Source organism: Clupea harengus, chromosome 19, assembly GCF_900700415.2.
Source record: "Clupea harengus chromosome 19, Ch_v2.0.2, whole genome shotgun sequence".
Classification (NCBI taxonomy): domain Eukaryota; kingdom Metazoa; phylum Chordata; class Actinopteri; order Clupeiformes; family Clupeidae; genus Clupea; species Clupea harengus.
The window spans coordinates 23,226,708-23,254,706 of NC_045170.1; the positions used below are offsets into that span (position 1 = coordinate 23,226,708).

Consider the following 27,999-nt stretch of genomic DNA (forward strand, 5'->3'; position numbering starts at 1 on the left):
TGAATCAAGAACGACCGTTTTAATTTACATTGACAGGCGCGTCATCATCGAAGTACACAGGAAAAACCTTGTTGGCCCTTGAACAGTATTCCGGTCCAATCAGAGAGAAGGAAAAACAAACAATCAAAAAACAAACAAAAAAACAGTTGAAAGAGGCCATTTAAGAATTCTGTCTCACTGTACATATGATATAGGAGTCAAGTTGAGATGTGTCCCAGTAAACAGTGTGCCTTCATTACGCTCTGCTGTTCATATACAAAGTCATGATGCAAAACAGGACGCACATGAAGAACAGGCACAATCAGGGTCAAGGGTCAGGTTGACCACTGCTATGCCAAATCACTTTTCAATAATGCAAAATGAGTCCAAGCTGCTTTAGTCTCTTCAGAGACAACTCAAAGACAAGGTGTTTTTTCTCTTTTTTTAGTAAGAGGTTGCAGGTTGTGTATCGTATAGGTAGACAGGTCAACAGACGCTGCAATGTTCTGAACACCTACACATCAAGATAATGTCATTCATTGCATTTACCAATCTCTCGTAAGGTTTTATTCCTAAAACAGTTCATACATTTACATAGTATAGTATATAAATGTCAAAGTCAACATAAAGATTAGTAACTAAAGACAGTTTCAGATTTACGATGTTGTAGACCTATACGCATCTGTGAAGGGGCCAGCTCACCTGGAATAATGGGTCTTGCTACAACAGAAAGCCTAGAGCGTCATGTATGACAGCATCTGTCAAATGCCACTTTGAGCAGAACCATGGAATCCATCATCTGAATCCATCCTTGAGTACCTTTAGTGATTGTCTGTGCAATAAAAGCGTGCAGCAGTACCTCATTGTAGCCAGCACATGCCTTTAGTGTCCACCCGACAAGATGAAGGGGGAAAAATAAGCAATGCTGCAGGATTGACATTGCATTTCGCTGTCTACGACATGATGCTGACCCCGAAAGAGTGGACAGCGCTGAAGAAGAAACAGAAGAGTAGGATGGGCAAGCTTTACAATCAGCAGGATGGTGTGTGTGTGTGTGTGTGTGTGTGTGTGTGTGTGTGTGTGTGTGTGTGTGTGTGTGTGTGTGTGTGTGTAGGCTACAAGCAACCTCTTAAAAAGATGATAGTTCCTGTGCACGGATGAATAAAAAGCTATTATAGCCTAAAAAGAAAAGGTTTGAACACATACATAGAATATAAATGGTATAAAAGGCTTACATGACCAACAAAGAAAAGAACACTTCAAATCAAAAGCATACACTAAAGTAAAATAGGTTAACACGGTTTTCAATAAATCCCTTTAAGATGATGCACGTCATACGTAGATATGGGTTCAAAAAGGCACAATATAAATATATACAGATACACACCCAGTAAACATACAAACAAACAAACAAAAACAAACAATCAAATAGAGTGTACACATTCTTAATCACCAAGCTGCATGAGTAAAAAAACAATGCTCTAATGACTTCCGGCTCAGAATTGTTCAGTCATAATCTCTCACTGACGAGGGCTTCCACACCCACGAGCTCTCCCTCCATCACTATCTCCAGCTCAAACTAAAAATAAGAAGAATAATGTCACTTGAAACAGAAAACAAACACTACCACTGACCAGAAACATATTGCACTATCTGATTCGTTTCTCCCCCCTTTCCTTCTCACAAACATGTAATAATGAGACACAAAACACCACCATGATGAGCTTTCTCTGACACCCTCCACTTGCTTCACGTTGCCGTGGTATGTTGCCGGGTTGCGACAGGTCAAGGCATTTCAGGTGACTTCTCTCAGTCAATGACTTTTCTAAACGTACTTCCACAAAGCAACTTCTACATTGGGGTTTGGTGTGTGTGTGTGTGTGTGTGTGTGTGTGTGTGTGTGTGTGTGCTGCTGCCAGGCAATGAGGCAACGAGCGAGATTCAGTCAAGGTGAACAAGGGAAAGAGAAGTCTGTTACCTTTTCACCTCTAAAGACCTGCTGCACACGCAGAAAGTGAAATCCTTTTGCCATTCTTTGAAAAGGGCTTGGCTGTCTTTATTTGTAGACCTGCTTCCTGCTACTACTCTTAAGTGGGACTCTTATCGGACAGAAAGATGATGCTAGGCCAGCAACACACCCAAACGGCTTCAGTGAAGTGGAGGGAGTGGATTTAGCTAAAAAAAGGGAACCCTGTTTGTTCCAAGAACACAAAAACTGTAGAGGCAGTGACCATTTCAAAACAACTTCTTACACACCTTCAGTAAGTTACATGTTGAATGATAATTCACTTTCGTTTTTTTAAGCCCTGGAATGAATTATGAAATAAAAAGATTGCCAGAACTTCTAGATTCCTTACATGAGGGATTGCAACTACAGACTACAGAAAACAAAACAAAAAAATGATTACTACATGAAAAAAAAGCAAAATCATCCCAGTTCATGACAGTGCAGACCTTTGGTCATTCCTTTGGTGAAAACATGACAGCTGGAGCGACAACCCCTGACGGCCCGTGGTGTGTGTGTGTGTGTGTGTGTGTGTGTGTGTGTGTGTGTGTGTGTGTGGTGGGGAGACTCCATTGGGTATGATCAGGAGTGGAAAAGAAAAGATGAAAATGAAACAGAAGATGTCCTGTTCTTTTCACCTTGTGCTGCCTTGACTGGGGAATCCTAGAAGGCAGCTCCTTCCAGTGGAGGAGGAGGAGGAGGAGGATAGCTGCCATAGAGGGAGAAAGAGGAGCAGGAGGTGTCCAATGGCAGTTGATCCAGTCATCCAGTGCTCCAGTTTGGTTCTCAATGGCATTACCAAGCACACCAACGCCCATTCAAATCCATAGTGGCAGCTGTCATGATCTATTTGTATATATATAGCATATATATATATAGTGTATGTATGTGTGTGTGTGTGTGTGTGTGAGTGTGAGAGAGAGCGAGACTGGGAATAGTATAGATGAACACCTCCCCACCATCTCCCAATGCTATGCTGCTGTGTCTGTCTCTGTGGCCCATGTCTGTTTCCTTCCCTCTGTCTCCTACAGGAAGTCCAGCTCCAGAGCCTGGTGTAGGGACACCAGATCTCCATGCGCAGAGACGCGCCAGAAGGGCATATTGTGCTGCACAAACACAAACAAACAGACAGACAAACTATTATAGAACAGCTGATCAAAATTACCCATTGGAATGTACTGATTTATAAGTAAGGAATAATGTATAGTCGGGCGGTCATTATCGAAAAAATAAATCCGGACTGGACGAACAGGACCCCGACGCACACTTTACATTATCCCGCTTATTATACGGTTACTTGCCAAAACGATAGAAGACATTCCTCCAAAATACCTCTTTCTAGTGATTTTGTTGCCGTTTCGTGATTTACGCTAAGAAAAAATTGTTCTTCAAGCAACTAGAACTTCAAAGTTTCAAGTGTTGCGTAGCAACCCATTACTTGCTGACTTCAAGTAACAATGACTTTCTGTTACGTTAAATGACCGGACTACTTTCGGAATTATATGAAAGATGTGAATTAGACGCACAAAACCCGTCGCCAATGACAGCTGTCCTAATTTTTCCCAGCAGTGAATATCAAGAAATTACAGACTTGCTGACGTTGGGGTGGCTCATTCAAATCCATGGAACTTTGTGGAACATTCTGAAGAGCCGTATAATAATGTGGTTTATCATACGGCTCTTCAGAATGTTCCCAAAAGTTCCGTTGATTTGAATGGGCCACCCCAACGTTCGCAGGTCTGATATTTCTTGATATTCACCGCTGCGAAAAGATATTGACCGCTGTCATTGGCAACGGGTTTTGTGCTTCTAATTCACATCTTTCATATCATTCCGCAAGTAGTCCAGTCATTTAACGCAACAGACTCATTGTATTTTGAAGTCAAGTAATGGGTTGCTACGTAGAAGATGCTGCGCTCTTCTAGTGAGCGTCGTTTGGCAGTGCCGTCTGTGCAAGTACGGCAGTCCAGACTATTCTCATTTGTAGTTCCACGTTGGTGGAATGAACTACCCAGCACTACCAGAGCAGGGGCGTCCCTCTCTACCTTTAAGAAGCTCTTGAAGACCCAACTCTTCAGAGAGCACTTCCTGTCCTAACTGGCACTTCGACTAGTGCGTAACTTGCAATTACAGCAGTTACATTTCTGCACTTCTTTCTTTCTTTTTTTTTTTTATTTCATTTTGTTATATTTCTTATGTAAAGTAGTATTTATGTATTGTTACACCAGGTTCTATTGCTCGTAGCTTGAATATTCTCTCCCTTGTACGTCGCTTTGGACAAAAGCGTCTGCTAAATGACTAAATGTAAATGTAAATGTAACACCTGAAACTTAAAAGTTCTATTTGCTTGAAAACTATTTAATTCTTAGCGGAAATCATGAAACGGCAAAAAAAAAAATCATTAAAAAGATGTATTTTGGAGGAATGTCTTCTATCGTTTTGGCAAGTAACCGTATAATAAGCGGGATAATGTATTGTCCGGCGGTTATTATCCAAAAATAAATCCCTTCAGGACGAAACTACACCCCTCCGCTGCGCGTCGGGGTGCTGTTCGCCCCGTCGGGATTTATTTTTATTTATTATATCTCCGGACAATACATTATCCCTTACATAATGACCGTATCCCACTGTTCCAGTGTTGCCATAGACATGAATGGGCAGTGAAGTTCTATTTATTTAATTTCATTCAGAGCAGTTGTCAGGATAATTCTGTAACACTACGTTGAACAGTAACCTCTGCATCAATATTGCACAAAAAGGGGAATCTCTACCAACACTGCAAGGCGGCATTAAACCGGAACCGATTCTAACCAGAACCCCATTAAAATAACTGAATCAGTTTGTGAAGAGGAACTACTCATTCATTCCAAAATGTTCACACCCTAACTGGAGTGACTGTGGTTAACTGACTGAATTAAAGTTAAATGCAGGAGCACATGAAGTGCAGTGTGCCATCATGAGACATCCTTGCAAGTGCTAAGGGAAATCACAGAACACCATAGCCCTTCAGTGACCTGTGGTCTGGATATTTCAGAAAGTGTGTAATAGTGAGATACCTGTTTTGCCGCAAATTCCTCATCGCGGCCATCCCCAATAACCACGTACGTCACTTTCTTCCCAAAGCGGGAGACTATGCGCTCAAAGCAGCTCTCCTTCCCTGTGAACAACAGAGCAGCCTTTATTTGAATGCATTATTTTTATAACAAGACAAGACAGACGCTGATAGCTTGTAATGGTAGAATAAACGAGTGTGTCTGCCTTACCTATTTTTGTAGCACTGTAGATATTCTCAATAGGAAACACTTCTCCCAGGCCGTAGAGTAGCACCTTAGCCAGTGCAGGCACAAGCTGGGTGGTGGTGACCAGAACGTTCATACACCTGCCCCTGTGATGGCAGAGAGGTAGTATATGAATAATGCCTTTTCCATATAAACAAACAGGACATACTGGTGTACACATAATCAACCCCTGTGTGAGAACGCCAACTCTTCAACATGAGGTCTATCATGACTTAATATCCCTACTTCCATACATAGTTAGTGTCTGTAGACCTTCAGACCTGGACTGGTTATAGTGTTGTAGGGAAGGGAGAGCGTAGTCACGGACTTGAACCCGGGTTTACAGGGTGCCAAACCTGCACTCTGACCGCAACGCCAAAGAGCCAGGCTCGTTAGTGTGGCAGTCAGAGCACATACTCATGTGTAGTCACGGCACATCGTCACAGGTATGATGAATGACATTAGGGCCCCATTACGACAGAATTGTTTTTTGTTTGCTCTTGAGCACCCTCTAAAGTTGCGGAGTGTAGTTCACTTTTACACCACTGTTACAAATACAAATTGCGCATCGAGACCCCCTAATGGACAGTGTACAGGTGTATTTGTTGACAAGCTGAGGGATATGGAACCGGCAAAGACAACGGCAGAAGCCAAAGAAGCATGTAGACTGACAAGGTAGAGTAATACCACAAGATTTTACACAAATATAGCTTTGCATAGTTGTATTTATTGTGACATCGGAGATGAACGCTAACATCATCAAAGAAAAATAAAAGCAGAATAACAAATTGCTGAAATACTGCTCAAATTTTCAGCCCATATACATTGTTTTCTAAGTGTTTTAATATGGAGTATGTGTAATCTAACAAAATGTTGTTGGCGACATGCTTAATATACATTGGACAGTGGCATTTATTACAAGCTAGCCGAGTTACGTTTTTAAAGGTTGCAAACTTCCAAGGCTTATTGGCGTGAGATTGACAAGGACTGATCAAACTTGTTGACGTGAGATGAATTTATTTGGATGCTAGCCAGAGACATGACTAAGGTTGATTACTCGGTTACTCTCTCTTTTTTTCTCATCCTCGCTTCCTCCAACAACGCCTTCCTAGGTTTCTTCGTCGCCTCTGCCATGATGTTCATACAGAGAATACTGCGCTAGCTTACCCTCAGCAAATGGGTCGAGTTGTTGCGTGAGGTGGTGCTATAAAGCATTGCGTAGTCCTCGCAAGTTAAAGTTACATGCAATATCTCCCCTAAAGTTACATGCAATATCCGGCACACCAGGCCTGCTGTGGCAATAGCACAGACGTCAATCTCCGTATTCCAAGTCAGTGTACCAATGTTTCAGATCTGGGGTGTGGGTGGTAAGGCTTGGGGTTTCCCACCTTGACTGGATGAGTAGCAGGGACTTGAGTGCGATGCTGAGCCAGGAGTCCGTCACAGTCTCGATCTCCGCCCGCAGCCTCAGGAGCAGATCCCTCTTCATGGGGCTCAGCAAACCTGGAGCAGGAGGGAGAGGATCAGGTTTAGCCCTGTGGTTCACTTACTATACACAAGGGGGCGCTGTTGTCACATAATTACATTTGTGGGGTCCACTGGGGCTCGACATGACTAAAGTCTTTTAAAAACTGCTCTCAGTTTAAAATTGAGAGACGAGATTGTACGTAATGGTTTTGTTAGGTCTGCATTTGTGAAAGGAAGGGTACTGCATCTCTAGTATTTGAACATGTTATGGACATACTAAATAAAGCTTTACTCTGACTCATATTGAGTCATATTGTATTAAGTTTAACAGTCTCTTTTATGACCACACTGTATTAAGAGCTGCACTGTCTATGAAATGGCCATATTGCGTTAATCTTTATACGGTCTCTTTAATGAACATGATGTATTACACTTTACTCTCCCTCTCTCACACTCACAGACACACACACACACACACACACACACACACACACACACACACACACACACACACACACACACACACACACACACACACACACACACACACACACACCTCCTGCGTTGCCTTTATATGCGTTGTAGATTTCTTTGAGGCGGCGGTAGCGGAAGGCCAGCTTGCGCATCCACTCCACTCCTCCCTGGACGGCGGCAGAGGGGGCGGACCCCCCCCCCCACTGGGGCCCGTGAAGCCGTCAGTAGCAAAGTTGTAGTTGCTGTGGGAGACAACAACTGACTTGACCACAGGTAAAAATGAACCATTAATAAATAGTTTCTCACTCAAGACTGTTTTTGATCTATGACAGATCAATGTAATGAACTAAGCCAAACGAGGTTTACCCAACGTTATACAGCTTAGCCTGCTAAGCTATTATCATACATCGTGTAAAGCAAATAATGTTTGCTGGGACATCGGTGTTAAAGACAGGTACTCCTATGTTTAAGACCTACCTAGTCTATCACTTGGATTCTAGCATTTGACGGCTATTGGGGACACCTAACCCTTGGATTTCAGCATGTGATTGGTTAATGGTTGAGGGTCGCTGAGAAACTTCAGGAAGGAATCTGTCTGTAATACTACCAAGGCTGGCTTATAAATGTCTTTGAGGACATATCCCAACATTACAATTTGAACACATTCCCAATAAAATACACATTATACTTTAAATAATGCAACTAAACAGACAGACTGTGACTAAATCCTGCAAAACTGTTGACGTTCATGAGGAGTACTGGACATACCTGTACTGAGGTACATTTAAGGTCAATTCACATTGCCCCAACAAAGTCAACAAACACCAGCTGTTGGTGGTTGACAGATCGGTGTGTAAAGTATGGTACTGTGGTAACAATCCACTTTTTCACAAAACACTGCGGTTCCCAGACCTCAACCTTAAAATGCTAGCGACACTGGAGTGGGCTTGCGTTCCTCGCTTGCGCGGCCAATTTAACTTCTGTTGTGTGAAACCTACCTCAGATCTTGGCCATTGTCGTCAGAGGCCACGTCCTCAACGTGCACCTGGTCGCACTCCTGGAAGGGGGAGAACATTAGATTAAGGTTTCAGACAAAGAGCCTAAACTGCCAGACCCAGAAAGCCCAGGCGCGGTGGCGTACGACTGAGAGGATTACCTCGAGGTCGTTGAAGAACAGGTGGGTGTCTGCCAGCTCAAAGATCAGCTCCTCCATCTGAAGGCCCAGATTAAGAACAGTGGCTGGGTCCTACTCAGGCGTGGGCCCAGGAAACACAGCCAGGAGGCAAACAAGCAGGAAGGTCAAATCAGGGCAGATCAAAGCACATAACCAAATCATTTCTGGGCGTTTTACTTGGCCATTAGACCCATCCTATACTAGGAGCAAACACACACACACACACAGAGCAGTGAGCACGCACAGAAACACACACACGAAATGAGCACAGACAAACTAGGAGCAGTTAGCACACACACAAACACACACATTAGGAGCAGTGAGCGCACGCACGCACACACTAGGATCAGTGAGCGCACGCACACACACACACTAGGATCAGTGAGTACACACACACACACACACACACACACACACACAAACTAGGAGCAATGACCTTGCAGAGCCTCACCTTGCCAAACTTCTGTGCAAAGGTGCCGGTGAGCAGAGAGTGAAAGATGATGATGGTCTCGTCCAGATCCCATATGAAGATGCGCTGAGACAGTGAGAGAAGTGGACAATCAGAGCAGTGCATCTCGACCATACAAGATCACATTCTCTTCACACGTTACATCAGCTACTGACTGCCCTCTCTGCCTCAGTGGAGCAGCCAACATACTGACAGACCCTTCCCACCCTGGACATCACCTGTTTGACCTGCTGACCTCTGGTAGACCTTCAGGTCCAACATACCACGGAGAAAAAGACTTACAAATAGTATCCACCCCAGAACCATACGGGAACTGAACACAGACACTGACTGTTTGGGACATGTGTGCCTATCTGTACTACAATACTTGCAGTTACATTTACAGAACATTATATTTGAAATTAGTTTAGTTGGAACTCTTGCTATTTTTATTTGTTATTTGTGCATGCACGGCCAGGATTGCTTCTCAATTTTTGTTGTACTTTGCAATGACAATGAAAGACTCAATCAATCAATCAATTTATCAATCTATCAATCTAATTTACTCAGGAATGACAGTTACATTTACTCATTTAGAAGATGTTTTCAGTATACATGAGTTACATATTATCTGATTTTGTGCTCCTATAAATAAGCCCATGACTTTGATGTTGTTAGCGCCTTGCTTTACCAGTTAAGGTGCAGGAGTAATTAACACAGTTCAGACAACAGTGAAGCTGGCTTTTTTGCACAACACAACTTTTAAAAGTAAACTTTCCATTCAGAAGCCTTTTATCATCCATTTCGCAGTATTGCGCTCACCATTCACTCAAACCGTAACGTTAGCCTACTACACAGTTTGCGAGGCCAAAAAGAATGTTAATAAAATAACAAAAAAATAATAATAAAAAAATCGCGTTAATCTCGCGATAAAAAAATGTACGTCGTTAAAATGGGTTTGCGTTAACGCCGTTAATAACGCGTTAAACTGACAGCACTATTTAATATGTAAGTATGTAGTATGTAGTAAGTATGTAGTATGTAAGTATGCATGTTAGCTTGTCAGGTGAAACCGCTGAACAACAAAGCAGAGGTGGTCTTTGTGAAGAACTGGCACAGGGCAGAGTAGTTAGTTACCTCTAAGTCGTTGTCTATGGACTGGGAGTTGTCAGCCTTCTTGGCCTTTCCTTTAGATTTGCCAGGGGGGTTCCTGCGTGACGAGTCGTCCTGCTCCCGAGCACCAGTGGGGAGAGCCACACCTGGGGACGAATCTGAGAGGGTAGGGGGGTTCCCATGCTTAATATAAAATGATTAAATAATTATATTTAGCAGAGTAAAAAATAAAGCAGTCACTAACACACTAAATACAATGCCTAGTGAATAACCAAAATATATTTTCTCGATACAGGCTCAGATAGATTAGCCATCAGAAAGGTGACAGAGATTATGGAGCTACTGGCACTATAGTTAAGTGACTTATTTTGGCCAGTTAAACACACTGCAGTCTTACCAGTGAACCCTGAGGACAGAGAGGAGACTGAAGGAGAGGAGACTGAAGGTGAGGTCAGAGTCAGGGTTACCTGTGGTACTGGGAAGGCCAGCAGGCACGGCTTCTTCACACTTCACACCTGGATAGGCGGCTGCCACCACACCCGAAGCGTCTCCGTCAGTGCTGGGCAGCCCGGCAGGCAGGTAGCTGGATGGAGGGACGTAGTACTGGGCAAACTGGTTCTGGTTCAAGGAGTTGTAGGAGGTGAATTCCTTGAGTAGAGAGCAAAGGGGGTTGAAGGGTTGAGTTAATGACATCTGTATCCAGCGTGGACACTCCCTTTCCTCATTGCACAAAACACCCACTGTGTCCCAACCTCACCCACCTTCACTCATCCCTGCTGGCCATTGTTTAAAGCTCACAGCTAAACAAACTCAGAGCAATTTTTGCAACTAATTTGCTTCTTTGTCTTTTTTATTTATCCTGTCTGACGATCATCTACCAGTTCAACAAATAAATTAAGGTCCCCATTTCTTCCCACTCAACCCATCAACCTCACCCAATACACCCACACAACATGCCGAAGAAGGACCCAACTCTATCCCAGAGGTGAGTAGTAATGCACTATGTTGTAGCCGTTTTGGACATTTTTGTCCAGATATAAGTTTGCATTTGCCCTGGGTTACTTTGACTGTGTTATATGATTATATTGTTTCTATATTTGCATTTTGTTTCTTTATCTGCATATTGGACTACCATTTCATTGAACTTTAGGATGATTGCTAAATTGTCACCTGAACCGCCCATTAGTAATTGTCACCTGGACGGCTCATCAGTAGATCTCACCTGGACGGATTGTTAGCAGTGTCACCTGGACAGCTCATTAGGAGATGACTGGGTAGCCAAATGTTGGGTCTAGAGGCGCGTAAAACATACGTTTTTTTGACCATTTGTCGATACTAGTTTAGCCTTTTTTAGTTTACTGTTGTTAACTTTGCTTTATTGTTTGAATTTACAACTCGTTTATGTTCACCTTTTTGGAGCCAAAATAAATGGATTATATTCTTTTGAAGTATCGAGAGAAGTATCGAGAGTGCGTAATCCACTACCTGCTGACCAGACCCACGGCCTTGACTGGATCTTGGAGTTGGAAAATTAGAAATCATAGAAAGGCCGCCACACACTATGTTTACTCTGTTGCATGTACTTGCAAGTATTTTTTCCCCAATAAATTGGACTCATAGGAGTAGTTTTAATGCAGAATACTTTTCACTCTTACTCTATTACACTGACAATTACAAAAAGTACTTATATACTGTTATATTAGGCTACGCACGTCCCGCTACTTCTATAATAAATGATTAGTATTCACACATGTACAGCTTCTAGCCTACAATGGCGACTCCGTAGACATATAACGCAGATGGGGCGTTGGCCTCTGTAGAGTAAAGCTAAAGTAAAGCTGCACCGATGTTTTTTTTTGCTGTTGTATTTGGTAGCCTAAGATATCATTATGTTGAGATCTAGCTAGTAAACTTTAAAGTTACTGTTAAAGTGTTAAAGTTAACCAACCTAAAGTTTGTCACTTCTCTGATGAGACGCTTGTGTCATTTTTGGAGAGGCTATATAGGAGATTAGGTTATATAGGCCCGCTACACAACTTTTATATTTTTATTCGGTGGAATGCGATACGTACTTGAATGTGCAGACGGCTATGCTATATCGTGTTTATTAGACAAGCATTTAAAAAATATATATATTGGGCATAACCCCACATTTGAAAAGAATACACATATTTAATAGGTATAATAAATATCATCATATGAAGTTGCTCGCTACTTCTTTAGTCTCAAGTCACGATTTTGATGGGAACTTTTATTTCCACTTGAGTCATTATTATTATTATTATAATAAAGTAACAATATTTGTACTTCTACCCACCTCTGCTCTACCCATATCACCCGCTCATGTTAGTACCCATCTGCTGGTGCTCACCTGGGTGTTGCCTGGCGCTGTGGCTGCGGTTGTCACGGTGACATTAGCAGAGGGGATGTTAGTATACACACTGGATGTAGTGAAACAGGATCCTGAATGGGGAAACCCAGTGATTAACCATAACTTGTAAACCCTCAGGAAGACAGGACTTGAAGGATTTGGAGACCTGATTACTGATTTAGCACATTGTTAAAAGAATGAAATGCTTTCTTAGTGAAAATAAAAGAAGGCTAGCTGCCAGACGAAGAACTAAATGCTTTACATTCCTTAACTGGTCTTAGTCTCAATTATTGCTAAATACAGCAGAGTGAAGCACAGCCTGCGTGAGTAAAAGGGGTGGGGGTGGGGGGGATTTGCAGCAAGTGGCTTGCCTTGGCTGGGGTAGGAGTAGTGCGCTTGGCCGAGCTGGGTGGAGGTATATGCGGTGCTGAAGCTGAGAAACCCAGGTTGGCCAACAGAGGGCGCCTCAGGCAACCCTGTCTCTGTTTTAATGCCAGGCCACATGGCACCTAGAGGTGGCAGACAAAGAGAGAGAGAAGGGGAGGAAAGGGAAAGGGAGGCAAAGAGCGAAAGGAAGCAGTGAGGAGAGGCGTTGAACAGGTCAAACATGTGAGTCAGCAGAAGAGGAAGAAGATGCCCAAGAGATTGCCAGATCATCTCCTCAGTGGTCTACCCTTCACGATTCTTGTTTTTATTTGAGTTCAACAGCCAATCAAATTACACCCATCCCTTCTGTGCTCCTGAAGCAAAATGTTCACTGGCTAGAATAGTGTAATGAATTAGAATCAAGGACAGCGCCTTTTTAACAGCAACCCTCCTTGAAAACGCCTGTGTTTACACACTGCATAACTAGGAGGTGAAATAAGACTCTGGGCTGGGAATAAGAGGTTTCCAGTCCTGTTGCTGGGGCCCATGTTTTCCATCAATCCCTGCTCCAAGCATATCCCAGTAAATGTAGTGTAATTACAATGCCACTGATCCATTAAGTCAGGTATGCTTAGCTAATCAGAAGTAAATGGTAAATGGAGTGCATTTATGTAGCGCTTTTCTACTCATAGAGCACTCAAGTGCTGTACACATTAATGCCTCAGACATCTACCCATTCATACACCGATGGCGGAGGCTACTATCTAAGTGGCCAACCTGCACATCGGGAGAGCAGTTGGGGGTTCAGTGTCTTGCTCAAGGCACACTTCGACACTAAGTGAGGAGGAGTCGGGATCGAACTAGCAACCTTCCGATTGCTGAACGACTCCTCTACCTCCTGAAGAACTGTCGCCCTGTTGAGTGGTACTGTTGAGTTTAGGGGGGGTCTAAGGAGTAGGGATAGACAGAACACAAGCAGCACAAAGGGGGCTCCCAAAGAGCAGGACCGAGAACCCGTGGGTTAAGAAGATCAAACAGCCAATAGAGCGTGGGCCGTTTTTGCACGGGCCGGGTGCCAATGTGATACGTTAGTGGTGAGCCCTGATTAGAGTGCCGTAGTGTTGAGGAGCCGTGACAAAAGGGTGACGAACCAAAAGGCGGAAGGCCGTAGGTCTGTCCACCCTGGGGGAAGGTGTTGTACACGGAGGACTGCGGGAGGGAGAAGGCCCCTTGGCTAGCGTAGGCTGTGACTGCAGGGCTGTAGGGAGGGAGACACACAACAGTTCCTATTTCATCCCTCAAATACAATCTTGGTCACAGAACTGTTAAAATAACTAATCAGAGTAATATTTCAAGTCAGTAATTACATTTTCATGCCATATAAGGCTATTTTCAGGTAGGTAACATGTACGAACCGATGTTAGATACACACAGATAGCCCCTGGTCTGTTTATGGTATTATAGCCAAAGTTATCCCACATTAACTTATTTTACACATTCCCATCTCATCTTATATAACACATCAACATGTATGAATATAAGAAAATCCAACTCAAGTCATGGGATACATGACATTCAATCCACTAAATGCTGGACGGCAATTGTTAATGAACAGAAAAGCTGCGTCAGCTTAGGGTTCTTACTTGCTTCCTTGGTAGATCTGTGAGGTATATTCAGTGCCTGTAGTTGTAGTAAGGTCTTTGCAGGTTACAGCTGAGAAAACAACACATTCAACAGACAGACTAATTACAGAGACTGTTATAACCATTTGATTCTCTTTTCTAAAAATATAATCTGGTTGATGAAGGCAATCTGTGAGTTGAAGAAAGTGTGTGAACAGGATAAACATAATATACCATTGTTGGTATAGGAGTTGTCAGTATCACATGTTTGGTTTCCAGTTCCTGTCTCTTGACTTGACTGTTCACTACTCCCAGAAACTACAGATTTCAACAGAGAAAAGAAAGGGATGCATGTTGTATAAAATCTGAAATAGTAGAGAGAGTAGTGGTGTAACAATGCACCATAGCAAGATATACACCGATTCAAAATATGATGATATGCATTGTAGGTGTTGTAACAATGCTCTGTGGCTCCACAAGAAAGTGGTGACTGAAGGGGTTTCTGAGATCCAAAATATGACTGCATATTGCCGAAGCTTAGGACCCAGTACCGTTACCTGGCTGTGAAGGCAGGGCACAAGGACGTGGATTGTGGTTGCTGTGGGTAAGGGAGGTCAAAGAGGGAGGCTCAGGGGCTCATGCAGAACTCAAAACGATGTTAACGGCCATAGTTACAGCATGCTTTTCATTGAAAATTGATGCCATGACCCAAATTAAAATGGTTTTTAAAAAAAAAATAAGTTAAGAGATTTTTAGATTTTCTTTTTGCATTGAAAACAGCTGTTTTGTAGATATACATGTCTAAGACGAATAAATAAGAACCTAGAGGTCTTAGTTTGTTTTCAGTCTGACTTTGTTGAATATATCGCAGGTATCAAACCACGAGCACTGAGTCGTCTATCGAAACGAATCGTGAGTTGACTGTATTCATTACCCCTCTAACAAAGAGTGATTATAAAGTCTATAGAGGTAGTATAGAGTTGTAGTCTAGCGGAGCCTGGTGTGAGTTCAGCATAAGTGTGACAGCAGTTCCCAACTTGGTGAAAATGTGGACTCTATGCATTGATAACTAACTCCGACACAGTTATGCCAACTGGCATTTTAGGTAAAAACCCACCCCTTACTGCCATATTTTTGTGCCAAACTTATACGACTTTAAATTCGTATTTGAGACCTGCCTTCGGGAGATGTTTGGCGTTTGGGGTTAACAAATGTCAAACGACATTAATGCCGTAATCGATCTCAGCCGCATTTCACCATGGATGTCTAATCCGATCTGTCTGACTCCGCAAGACTAAAAGAGTAGTAAATAGAAAAAAGACCATGCAATTAAGTCATCCAGTTTAAGTCCAACAATGACTTACTAAGTTAGCATTTTCCTTCTTGGTGGACCACTCGACTTACCTGCGTCGAGATGAGGCACCGAGGAAGGAGGGTAAGAGCTGACCTCTGACCCTAGAGCAACAGAATCATTTCTTTCTGCGGAGTCCGTGTCTTTGTTAGTTACACCCCTACATTAGGCAGACACAGAATTATTATTTAAAAAAAATTATGACTTCTCAAAATAAACAACTGTAGGTCAAGAATAACAGTACTTCTCAATAACAGTGAATTCAAAACATACAAGGAGGTTTTCAACGATTTAAAGGGGCCTTCTGACTGTGTAAAACACAAGCTGAAGATGAGCTGATATTGAACTCCATTTAAAGAAGCAAAAGACAACCATCTAAAAAGGTATGTTAACTCCAGGGTATTAGAGGGCGCAGACTACACATGCAGACCTGATAAACGTAACATAACAAAACAACAAAATGACAAACTGAGCAGTGAGGTTTACTTACTGTTGTCCCTCCTGGCTAATGTCTGGTTCATGACGAGCTTTCTTTTTCTGTAAAATGACAACATGAAAATAAGATGCATTTTACTAATCAAACAAACCTTTCCCCATCTCCTCAGCCAGTGGAAACTCAGTACTACAATAATACATTTGCAAACATTCTCAAAAGGGTTGAGACCATCTAGACACAACACAAAGGTTATTCTTAAGAGCTTGAAACAGTGTTATTACTCTTAAGATAAATCCACAAAGGATGATATTTCCCTCCAAACAACACGACTCTAAAACCCTAACCTTCCCCATTCCCTGATATCCTGTTCTGTAGAAGTGTCACAACAAACAGTGTACAGAGTACTCATAGTCTCATTCACAGGGACAAACCTTGTATCAGAATTACTCAAAATAAATGACATGTTGACAGCTTTATTTAGAGGTCACTTTTCAACACACAAACAAACAGACAATACAGTTGAGTGCAGTAAAAAAGGTTATACGTCTTTGGGCTCCAAAGAAATTGGACAAATCACTTAGTCTGTCCTTAGACCATGGTCTGTAAAAGCAGGCTCCTTAAACAGTAATATAAGTGTTGAATCAGCATAAGTTAGACATTAGGACTTAATGTCTAGACGTTAAGGCTTCATGACTCACCGGAAGCTCGGCCAGGTCCTGCGACTCATCCATATCTGTAGGAGGAGAGGGAAGAAGAGCCAGGTCCTTCTGCCTGTCGGGATACACTCTTGGCACGCTCACTGTCTGTCTTTCAGAGGGCGCTGTGATGAACACACGAAAAACAACCATACAAACCCGATAAGCACAAACCTCATTTATATACTCTCTCTCAGCCCCAGTAAGACACCACCCCCCCCCCCCCCCCCCCCATCTCAACCTCCTGTGATATCGCTCAGGTGTTTCGGACTGAGTGGTGTGATGCACAAGCTGGGTGGTCTAATCCTTGGCCACTTTGCGGCACGAGAGGCAGGTGCTGCACGTGCGGTCAGCCTGTAACTGAACGCCACCCCCTGCCCCACTCTCTTCAGAGAGATTACGCTGTCCGTGTCCATTTACATGTGACCTAACCTACATTCTGTGAAAACTATCCACTATGTATTCTTCCTGGATTATATCAGATGCGAAGATGCGTTTCAGCACACGCTGTTTTAGTGCAGCAAGGCCGTGAGGGATAAGATCTAGGTTTGTCTGAGCGTGTGAGTGTGTTTACGAGAACGTGCTATAGATCATTTATACAATTGGTATATTAATAAGAAAATAAGAAAATAGGTCAGAGCACCTGACATGCAAATTACCAAATATAAAAGGACACAAATCAAACACGTGAGGGATTTAAGAATGTTTGCTGATGTTTTTATGTCTTTTTTTCCCCCAACAATTTTCAAAATGGATAATTCTGTGGAATCCTCATTGAAGGCATATTTCACACTTAAATTTATATTTTTCAAAGGATGCTATTAGAGCTCAAAGAATGAGTAACTTTGGCAAAAAAAAATATGGTCTATCACTCATGGTGTACCTTATGATAACAATTAAATATTTCTCTCTCTCTCTCTCTCTCTCTCTCATTATACATACATGGTTTACTGATGAGGTGATCTTAAATTCCTTTCTCTGTCACCCACTAGGCAAGATGGCCATGTAGAACTATGTAAAGTTTCCCCTTGAATTTATGTGCGTGTTAAATGTAAGTGTTGGTCAGGAAATATCTATTAAAAACAAACAAACAAACAAACAAACAAACTTTTCCTCTGAAATGGCTAATTGAGCAACACCTCCAAATGAGATCAAACATACATTGGGATGACGTTTTAAGTAGTTAGAAAACAATCTACGGGATCAGTTTTACCAGTTTCTCTAAGAAAACAAAAGAATATAAAAGGGACAAATGTGATGATGCCAAGGTCAAGCTGTTACACTACCTAGGATAATCCATGAGAAATGTGAGGAGGCCAAGCATATAACCCACCCACGATAAAACATGGGGGTGCTGAGGACATGCATCAAGTAATAAAGCTGGACAGGCTGTCTGCATGTTAAACCTTCACAGGCAGCTTTTACTACTAGTAATAACCATACAGGAGGATTTACGTTTTGCTGTTATTTACCAATAAAGAAGTTTGATCAATGTACAAGGCTATGGTTGGGATAACATTCTGCACAAAGCATGGAATTATTGCTGTCTGTTTTATAACAATAAAAATAACAATCATTTTGCTGATCATGGATACATCAATTAAGATGTTAGCTTATACTAGTGCAGACCATTATAGAGATAATAATAATAATAGTGTACACATATTGTTAGCTTTGGTGATATTTATTGTAATTTATTGACAAGCATATCAGTGATGTGCATAAGAGATGTGTGATGTAAGCACAGACTAGATGAGTACATTTTCTATATCCTTATTTATACAATATACCTACTTTTCCAAAAGTACACAATTGAAAATTTTAATTGACTAAGATTTGGCACATTATTCAAACTTCCACTTAATCTCACATTTTCATTTATGAAACCTGGGGAAGGAAGAAGACAGCGCGCTTTCACGTTAGTATAGGCGTTACGTCTTGTCTACCACTCAAATGTACTTCTGAAATGGTACCACTAATCTTCAATTTCCAAGAGTTTGGACAAAGCACAGAATTGTCTTAAGACTTGAAATTGTGGAATAACCTGAAGTGAAAATGTTAATCGAAGCACATAACATACCGTAAATCTTCAAATAGTGGCCGGGGCTTTTATTTACTTAGGCTGCACAGCGCACCGGCCTGTATTTGGGGCAGGCTTGTATTAGGGGCAGGCCTTTATTTCTTACGGCTCTTCAGAATGTTCAAAAAAGTTCCGTTGATTTGAATGGGGCACCCCAACGTTAGCAGGTCTGTACTCTCTTGATATTCACCACCTCGAAAAGTTAATGACCACTGTCATTGGCAACGGGTTTTTTACTTCTAATTTACATCTTTCATATTGTAACAGATCACGGAAGTGTGGAACATTTGTTATGGCCTTTTATTAAACACCATGTCAAAATGGCACAGGCTTTATGCCCTGGTACAAGTTATCACGAACAGACTGTGCTATCGTCACACACCTGTATAAACTCCGTCCCAACACAGAACAACGACATGGAATTAGAACAGTAAGGAACATTGTTAGGGAACATCGTTGAGCGCTAGTGCATCACATAGAGAAAAGTATGTGCCCGCCGCACAGCATTATGGGGCGACTATGCCGGCACGTTACAATATCATTCCGCAAGAAGTCCGTCATTTAACGTAGCGGAAAGTCATTGTAACTTGAAGTCAGCAAGTAATGGGTTGCTACGCAACACCTGGGACGTTAAAGTTCTATCAGCCTGAAGAACATTCTTTTCTTAGCGGAAATCACAAAACAGTAACAAAATCATTAAAAATAGGTATTTTGGAGGAATGTCTTCTATCGTTTAGGCAAGTAACTGTATAATAACAAATTCGCCTTGTAGCCTGAAACATTTCTTTTTTTATTGCAAACAGCCATGAAATTAGCCAACAACATTAAACATGAGGAGAACATGTATTTATGAAATGCATTCAATTAAATTGTGATGTCTGCTTTGTGCTGATCGACTGATGCTGGTAGGCTACAGTAAAATAGGCTACCGATACCTTTTTTTACCCCCGGCTTGTATATGGAGCCCGGCTTTTATTTGTCCGTATCGACCACTCCCCCGGCTACTATCTGAAGCCCGGCCTCTAATTAAATCCCGGTCTTTATTTGAGGATTTACGGTAAGTGCAAAAGTCTACGGGGATTGCAATTTGAGAGTGATAATCGATAGTTACTGGGCATGTAACCAAAGTGGACCTTAATACGAGTATGGCTGGAGCCCCTCAACAGCTCCACTATTGCCAATGTCCTTGCAGCACTGCAGCCCAGTGAAATTACAACCACATTCCAAAGGGGATAAGACCATCTTTTATAACTCTGCATAATAACTCACTTAATGTCGAATAACCACCAATTTCGGTCTCTTGTCTACAACAACACCTAAAGGCCAGTTCAGACCAAAGAATCACAACCACACAAGCTGCAACTACTTGAAAAAAGCAACTTGCTGCAACAAAGCATTCTAAAATCAGGGGGTTCAGACCACTGTGACTGCTTGCAGCAGCACCAATGTTTACATAATAACGACTTTGTTACACCTCTCATTGTAGCCAGATGAACTAGCTAGCTAGTTAATTAGCCAGCAAAGTTAACCAACTAGCTGATTAACAAACAGTCAGTAGAATTACGTTTGTTTTGTGAGCATGTGCTCTCTGACTGATGTTGTACAGACACTAGTGTTCTGTAAAACAGAGTTAATGAGTAGTTCCTTTCTCTTCTGACCAAAACCTATGCAATGATGCCATGTCTTGACTGACTGATTGACTAAACGTCACAAAAGCCATGAGGTACAGGCATTCTACACCCTTGCAACTGCGATTTGACACAAGGAATCAACGGTATCCAACGGCCTGCAACGATCAATTCACACCACTGCAACTAGTCTCTTTTACGTCCTGCAATGGTTTCATCGTCGTGAATCTTTGGTGTGAATTGGTCTTAACACGGCCGCAGACAGGGAACCAGTCGTCACGACACGCCAAGATCACAGCATCGTATACATCGATGGTAGCAGGGCTCTACGCTAAGGTTTTCCCCAAGGAGTACATGTGCTCCTAAATGAAAAAATTTAGGAGCACACAAAGAAATTTAGGAGCACAGCGGGGTTTTTTTATGCGGAAGTAAAGCATGTAATTTGTGACCTATAGTTCCAAACATTGTATTTTCCAACGTTCAACCCCATTCATGTTTAGTGTTTCCGAAGCAAGTTAGCTGGTAAATTGATCAAATTACTGCATTTGTTCATATTTCAACACTTTAGTGGACCTCTTATCAATTGTTATTAGTAGTATTTTATATAGCCAGCTTTACTTAAAGTTTATTGTAAGACATAGCTTGTTAGATTCTAAATGCAGTTCGAGTTAGACTGTAGGTCTGGACTGTAACGTAAGCAACACTTTCACTGTAGCTAGCTAGAGAGCACGTGTATCATAACCAGAAGTCTGTTGGTTTATAGTCTGTCAAATTAGTTCTAGTTATTGGTGTTCGTTAGCATACAAAGTTAGTCTTCTCTTATTAGCCTAGTTAGTACATCTGATTAGAGCTAGCAACAATGAATTGCAGATTAAGGGGTCCCCTATCTCAGTGTTAATTTTGGCAGCTATTTTAGATTTAGTCTTAGTCTTAAGACGAAAATGCATATTAGTTTTAGTCACATTTAGTCATTTTCATCCTTCTTAGTTTCAGTCTAGTTCTAGTCGCATTTAAAAGTCCATATTATAGCCACATTAAACTCCTTTCCTTCCCTTCTCAGGTCCAGGGACCCCCTGTGTTGTGTCTACAACTGCATAATAGTCAAGCTGGCAGTACTTAAATTGTGGATGCAATTAGTCTCTAAGATACAGATCTCTTAGTATATGCCTACAGCTGAATTCCAATGAATTAAATGTAAATAATCATTTTAAGGCAATACTTAATTAACAGAATTATCATTCAAATATAAGAGAATATCAAGTCTAGATTTTCAAATGATGTGATAGCACATTACAACTACTATGCCTACCTGGCCTTAGAGTTAAATCAACCACATATCCTCCATATGAATTGCTGTGCAATCTGATAACCAACCAATTTAGCTAGGCGGATAGTTTTGACAGTTGAAAGTGGTGCCAATGATAATAACAATTGCCCAAATAGACAAGGATATTTAAACCAATCACATATTCATTTATTTTTTCTTCATTAATGTCATGCGTGGCCTGTCCTATAGTCCATTCTGCAATGAGTTTACTAGCTAGCTATTGATAGCTAGTATAACTTAGCTAGGATATGCTACCTCATAGTTAGCTAAAGTTAGCTAGCTAAAAGTTTGCCAAGGCTAACGGGAGGCTTAAATCGAAAATTACTACTAGCTATCCAAGCTGACAACCTATACACTCGACTGCCCTTATGAAGTTAACTTAACGTTGGCTAACATATTCTAATAACTAGTTATCATTGACAATTACTAGCTAAGTTACCAAACTCCTTTCTTGTCTTAAATTGAGCAGTTGCTGGTGTGAGCTACAGTATGGGCGCTAGCAAAGCCATTTCTAGCTCTGCTTCACAATATTGCTGCCTAGTGTTATAAGTTAATGTAATACATAAATGTTAATAAAGTGTCAGACATAAACAGGATACAACACACCAGTAACCAATTGATATTATGTGTTAATATACTGAAAATGTCAGTAAATCGAGGTGGTGCTGCTGTCTGTCCCGTCGAAAACCATTCAAACAGGTTGCCAGCAGTGGGTTTTTTGCGAGCTACTCACCTATACCAAGTGATCACATGTCGGCGAGATCGTCATAACTCTCTATTTATATGGCTCTGGACTATTGGTTGGGAATCGTCGCTCTCATTTGCATGAAGTTAAGCACGTCATCTTGCTATGTTCACATCCTGCAGTCGCGACCCTGTCACTTGTTTCCATATGAAATATATGGTATGCTTCACTACTTTGCGCAGTTGTTCGGTGTATTGACAACAGCCCGTCACTCGCGCACTGTGCTCGTAAATTATTTTTCAAGTTCGCACATACCTATTTTTAGGCGCAAATGCGAGTGAAATACTTGCACTGTAGAGCCCTGGGTAGATGTGGCCCTGCCAGCATCCAGCAAAAAAAGAACTAAATATGAGTGATGGGACAAGTCACAGGGTCAGTGTCAAGCTCTTCACACCTTCACAAAACAACTCCCAACGTGTAGCATATGAAGGCTGCCCTGTCCCTTTGAAGAGTCGCATTTACGTTTCTCTACATTACGCCTGTCAGGAGCCAGGCCATTAAGGGCTGCCCTAGCAACAGGGGTGCCCTGATTTTCCTCCTTGCTTGTGAGAGGGCCCAATCCACCGTGGGAATAGGCCACAGGTCCACTATTGCAAGGTGAACCATCTCTGGAAACCAGAGTTGTGGCGATCCAGAGCTATCAAGGAGAAGCCAAGGCATCAAGGGAAACGGCGGGAGCACATAAAACCTTCCCTGCAGCCATACTTTCTGGGCCTGAGCAGGGTCGTCTTCTGCTCTGGTCGAACACCAGAGAGGGCACAGGGCATTCTCCTTTGAGGCAAACATAACATCACAGGATGTCCAAAGCGAGCCCACACCTGCTGTGCAAAACGTTGGTGTAGACACCATTTACCTGCAAAAGTGAGGTCCACTCCCATGCCCGGAAAAATGACCAGCCACCAGAAACATGAAGTGAGCCTGACTCCTCAGCATCTTTGCCGCCAGACGGCAAAGCAACCTTGAAGTCACCTCCAAGACATTTATGTGCAAGGACTCCTTGGGCACCCACCGGCCAACTACCGGTTGATGTGTCAGCTCTCGCAGTTTGTGAGAGAGGCATGAACATCCTCATACTGCAGTGTCAGGCCTAAGTACACGGCGGTCTGAGATGGGACCACCATACTCTTCTCCCAGTTTATCGCAAACCCCAAGCACAATATATGAAGGATCAAGCTCAAGCAAAAGATCATTGGCACAAAACTACCACAACTTCACAACATCTACACTACTCACTGCATCATTAAGGGCACCAACCACCCTGCTCATATCCTGTAAATGTTAGCGGAACATCAAATCACACAACACCCATCTTAATAGAAATGTCTGTCCATAAGCAAACATGTTGCCGAACAGCTGACGCCACCATAGGCACACTGATGTTGTTTTACATGTAATGTTACCATGTATTGTATAGTGTTACCACACAGAAGGTAAGGTATATTGCTACCGCACTAATTTAGTTTCACATGTAAAGTGTACTGCATCATTTTTTACCGTGTACTATATATTCCTTACACAGGTTGCTGAACAACTGACTTAACCAAAAGCGCTGCAAACTGATGTTGTATAACATTGTCGTAGAACGCAGTCGTAGAAGCATATTTCGGCCTAAAGGGGCTTCCCACCAGCGGGCCTCACCAGATCAAACAGAGCTCAAGGCTGGTTTCCCGCCACACTCCTATCAATATGCTCTTGAATGGCCGCCTCCAACAGAGGACCGAACAAGGAGGATGGACACAGGACAGCGCTGGAAAGGACAACTGTGCCTTCTAATGCTCTTTCAACACCATCTGCTTGAGCAACATCTGATGCAGCGAGGGACATGACCCGCTCCATGCACACCAGTGTTTCCCCTACCGTTATATTAGGGGGGCGCCTCGCCCCCCCAACGGCACCCCCCGCCCCCCTGGAAGGTCAAGTTAATTTTGTTACATTTTATTTTCTATAAAGCACCAGATCACAACGGAAGTAATTTAAGGTTACCTTTCCTATAGAACAGGTCTATAGCTTGTTCTTTTATTAAACAAAATAAATAGCCTTATGTTATTTATCTTATTTACACGACGGCATGTAATTTCTGTCTCTACATGGTCGCGCGTTTACAATTCTCTGCTCTCTGTATCGCGCATGGCAGTTCCACCGCGATGCGCGCACACACACACACACACACACACACACACACACACACACACACACACACACACACACACACACACACACACACACACACACACACACACACACACACACACACACACACACACACACACACACACAGTGAGCACGCTCCCACCAGCGGACAGAATTGGGCTTAAGAATCAGTGCACAGCTACGGACACTTTTAAGCTTTAAAAAAACTAATATCCAGGCGTTCATGAATCCGGCAGAGATCTTTTTCTAGGTAGGGTCGACAATGAGGCCCAATGAGAATGGCTACAACAGACGTGGAAACAGAACGTACAGAATGTCCGCACCGAAAATTCAGAAATAGATGATTCATTTTTTATCATTTTCCGCGAGTTGTGCGTGGCCCTTTTTACATAGAGTATGGTAATAAATCTATGAAATGTAACGAAAATTATTTATTTTGCTGTGAATAATGAAGGAAGCAATCAATCCGATTATTTGCCAAACCCTCAAGAGCTGTTGCCATGGAGATTTAACGTTACTTTCTGTTTGAAGACAAGGTAGCAGCTAGTGTTGAAAATTGAAATTGGACGACAACAAGGATAGCAAAACAGATTGATAAGCAATGAGAACCGCAGAAACACAGGCAGGACGTCAGATGACGAGACAGATCATAGTGACACAGGCTGTGTTTTTTTTCCCGTCATATGAAGGCTGAGACATTCATAACATTTTATTCAGTCGTACTGGTCCTTTTGTAATGCCAACATGTGCACTTCGTTGTGGATAAGTAAAGCCTATTTTGCTAGATTTTTGTAGTCCTGGTAATCTTTTGTTTGGCATATTGGTGAGGTTATTAAGAGGACCATTTCTCAATCGTTTTGTTCTTGATGAATTAATGTTTGTTTATTAATCAATTATTTTTCAACAAATAACTCAATTATAATTACAAAGAGGACAATTCACAACTTTTTATCGCAACTTTAACTTGTTTCGCCAATTTCATTGCAACAAAAACCTAAAAATAAAAACTTTCATCGCAACTTTTTGGAAAAGCTCCTGCGAAATCAGGAATTTTAGGCCACAAATATCTCAAAAAATGTTCTTCCAGAATCCCAGAAAGATACACCACTGCAGCGACAAAAGCTGCACACTTTGTGGATAATTGTCATAAAAAGACATGTTCCGATGTTTAGTTGTTATATTGACTGCTGTCATTAAAAGAAACACATGAACACCATGATTCCTTTAAGCGTTTGTGTCGGTGGCCATGCCACGCCGCGCACCGTGCCGCAGCCCCCCCCCCCCCAAAGCTGTAAACCTAGGGGAAACACTGCACACCATGGCTGCCGTTGCTGCTGTGTGTGGAACACCTGCGAGCACCATCACCTGTGTGTCCTCCGAAGCTGCTTCCTCATCTTGGCTGGCGTGAAAAAGAAAGCTCCGCCAGCACATTACCAGTCAAGCGCCCAATGTTCAGTGCCACTGCAGACGGTGCTGCGGAGTGAGCTCTGCCGTAGGCGCCGAATTCCAATGGCTTGACTGGGTCTTTTGTTGGCAGTGGGGTAGACTTAGGCACCTTCACCTCGGAGAGTATTGCAGCCAGCTCCAGGACAGCCGAATAGTCGTCTTTCAAATCTGGCAGCTCCCAAGGAGATGGCGAAGACCCAGGAGAACGACAGCGGAGCTCCAGCATGAGCTACATCTTCCGCCAGGGTGGCGGCCATAGAACTCCAGGTTTCATCATTCTTCACCATTGCTATAATAATTTCTTCACAAAGCTTTAGTTTATAAGGGAGGGTGATTGTGGGGTGAGTGGCCCTTAGGTAGGGGAGCCCCTTGCTCGCTGGGCTGCAGTGCAGCAAGAGGATTGGCAGTAGCAGAGTTAGAAGGCGGAGCCCATACGAAGTATAACTTTCAGTTTCATGACAACAAGAACTGTAACAGACCAGTAATATCCTTCGATGCAACTGTGTTACAACAACTCACGATCCTATATCCTTTTGTCCATCACAATAGGAAAATAGGAGGTGGTTACGACGCTCTGTCAGATGAAAGTATAAAAGGCACACAAGGCAGCATTAACTGGAGCCAGTTGAGTCAAGGACGGGGACTGAAGGTGATGTCCGCTAGGGACTAGACACTTGCTAGTCAACTAGCCAGCCAAATAGTAACATTAAAAAACAGCGGCCCGTATCAGCGCTCTTAACGTTAAACAGGATGAAAATTGAACATATACCGTACACCAATATGGCGCTAACAAGCAATCGGTGTAACTAACCAGTGAGGCTCATCGTGTGTTTCTGTGAAAGAATTCAGAGGCCAGGTTCCCCGGCTAGCTGACTTGCCCAACTATGATACTTAGCTAGTCATACTTAGCTGCAAATAATGTTGAATGGAAGCATGCCATCGGTTCTCCATTTACACTTAAATGTATGCACACAGGGTTTGTATTCGGTATAACGCAGCTATTCCAGAAACACAGAATTACAGACCGTGGCCTTAACCTCTCATAGACTGAACCGTTCAATCGAAGCTGATAAACTAACGAACTATTGTTGCCGATATCCATGGCTAGTTAGCGTTAGCTTAGTCTACTAACACAGTTAGCTAACGGTTAGCTAACTGAGTTTAACGGTACCACATTAGCCTCAGCATTTTAATATCTATTGTATCTAAAATACCACTGCAAAAACATTCAAATGAAAGATACGCTTACCATGTTGGTAAAGTGTAATATTTCTGTATCAACGTGCTCTGGCTTCTTTATAATTCGCACAGCTCCTGTGTTGTTAGGAGCACTATCTGGCAGGAAGTTTGGTCTGTTAATACTGCGCATGCGTACAAACTCACCTGGAACAAAAATATCTGTACTGGAACTAAACATGAGCATCACCAGCATAGAACATTTTCAAAGCAAGGAATCCTGAAATGTCCTGAAACAGACAATACTTGTTGGCTGACAGGCTGGCTATTGAAACAGGCCATGAGGCTTACAGCAAATTACACAGGAAAGGTGTACTCCTGTCAGCTCACTCTCAGCCCTCTGGATCCATAAATAACACACATGCATTCAAGATATTCCTCCAGTAATTTATTGGGGAACAATTGATTAGCTACATTACAATTAAAAAGTGTTTACTTTATAATAATTTACAAAATACATTAGAATCTGGGTCTGATTTTACTTTGGGGCAGTTAATTGGAATATTGGTGTGAATAATATCTCTGTGCCTTGAATGTTTTTGAAATGTGGACTTCAGACCTCAGGTATTATATATTGTATGGACTTAAATATCATGGATTACTTTGA

At 42.3% G+C, this 27,999-nt stretch overlaps 1 protein-coding gene across 1 annotated transcript; it reads right to left on the reverse strand.

The window, feature by feature from the left end:
- Nucleotides 1–4: 4 nt before the first annotated feature.
- On the reverse strand, nt 5–27,986 carry eya3 (EYA transcriptional coactivator and phosphatase 3). The gene is given in 20 exon segments (XM_012818410.3): nt 5–3,090; nt 5,041–5,141; nt 5,248–5,369; nt 6,651–6,765; nt 7,286–7,390; nt 7,393–7,445; nt 8,202–8,260; nt 8,360–8,449; nt 8,829–8,912; nt 9,963–10,096; nt 10,406–10,586; nt 12,310–12,401; nt 12,681–12,818; nt 13,827–13,933; nt 14,319–14,388; nt 14,532–14,615; nt 15,702–15,808; nt 16,139–16,185; nt 16,783–16,904; nt 27,406–27,986. Coding segments are annotated over 19 exon segments (1,803 nt in total). The 5' UTR covers nt 16,816–16,904; nt 27,406–27,986; the 3' UTR covers nt 5–3,009.
- Between the last annotated feature and the right edge of the window lie 13 nt (nt 27,987–27,999).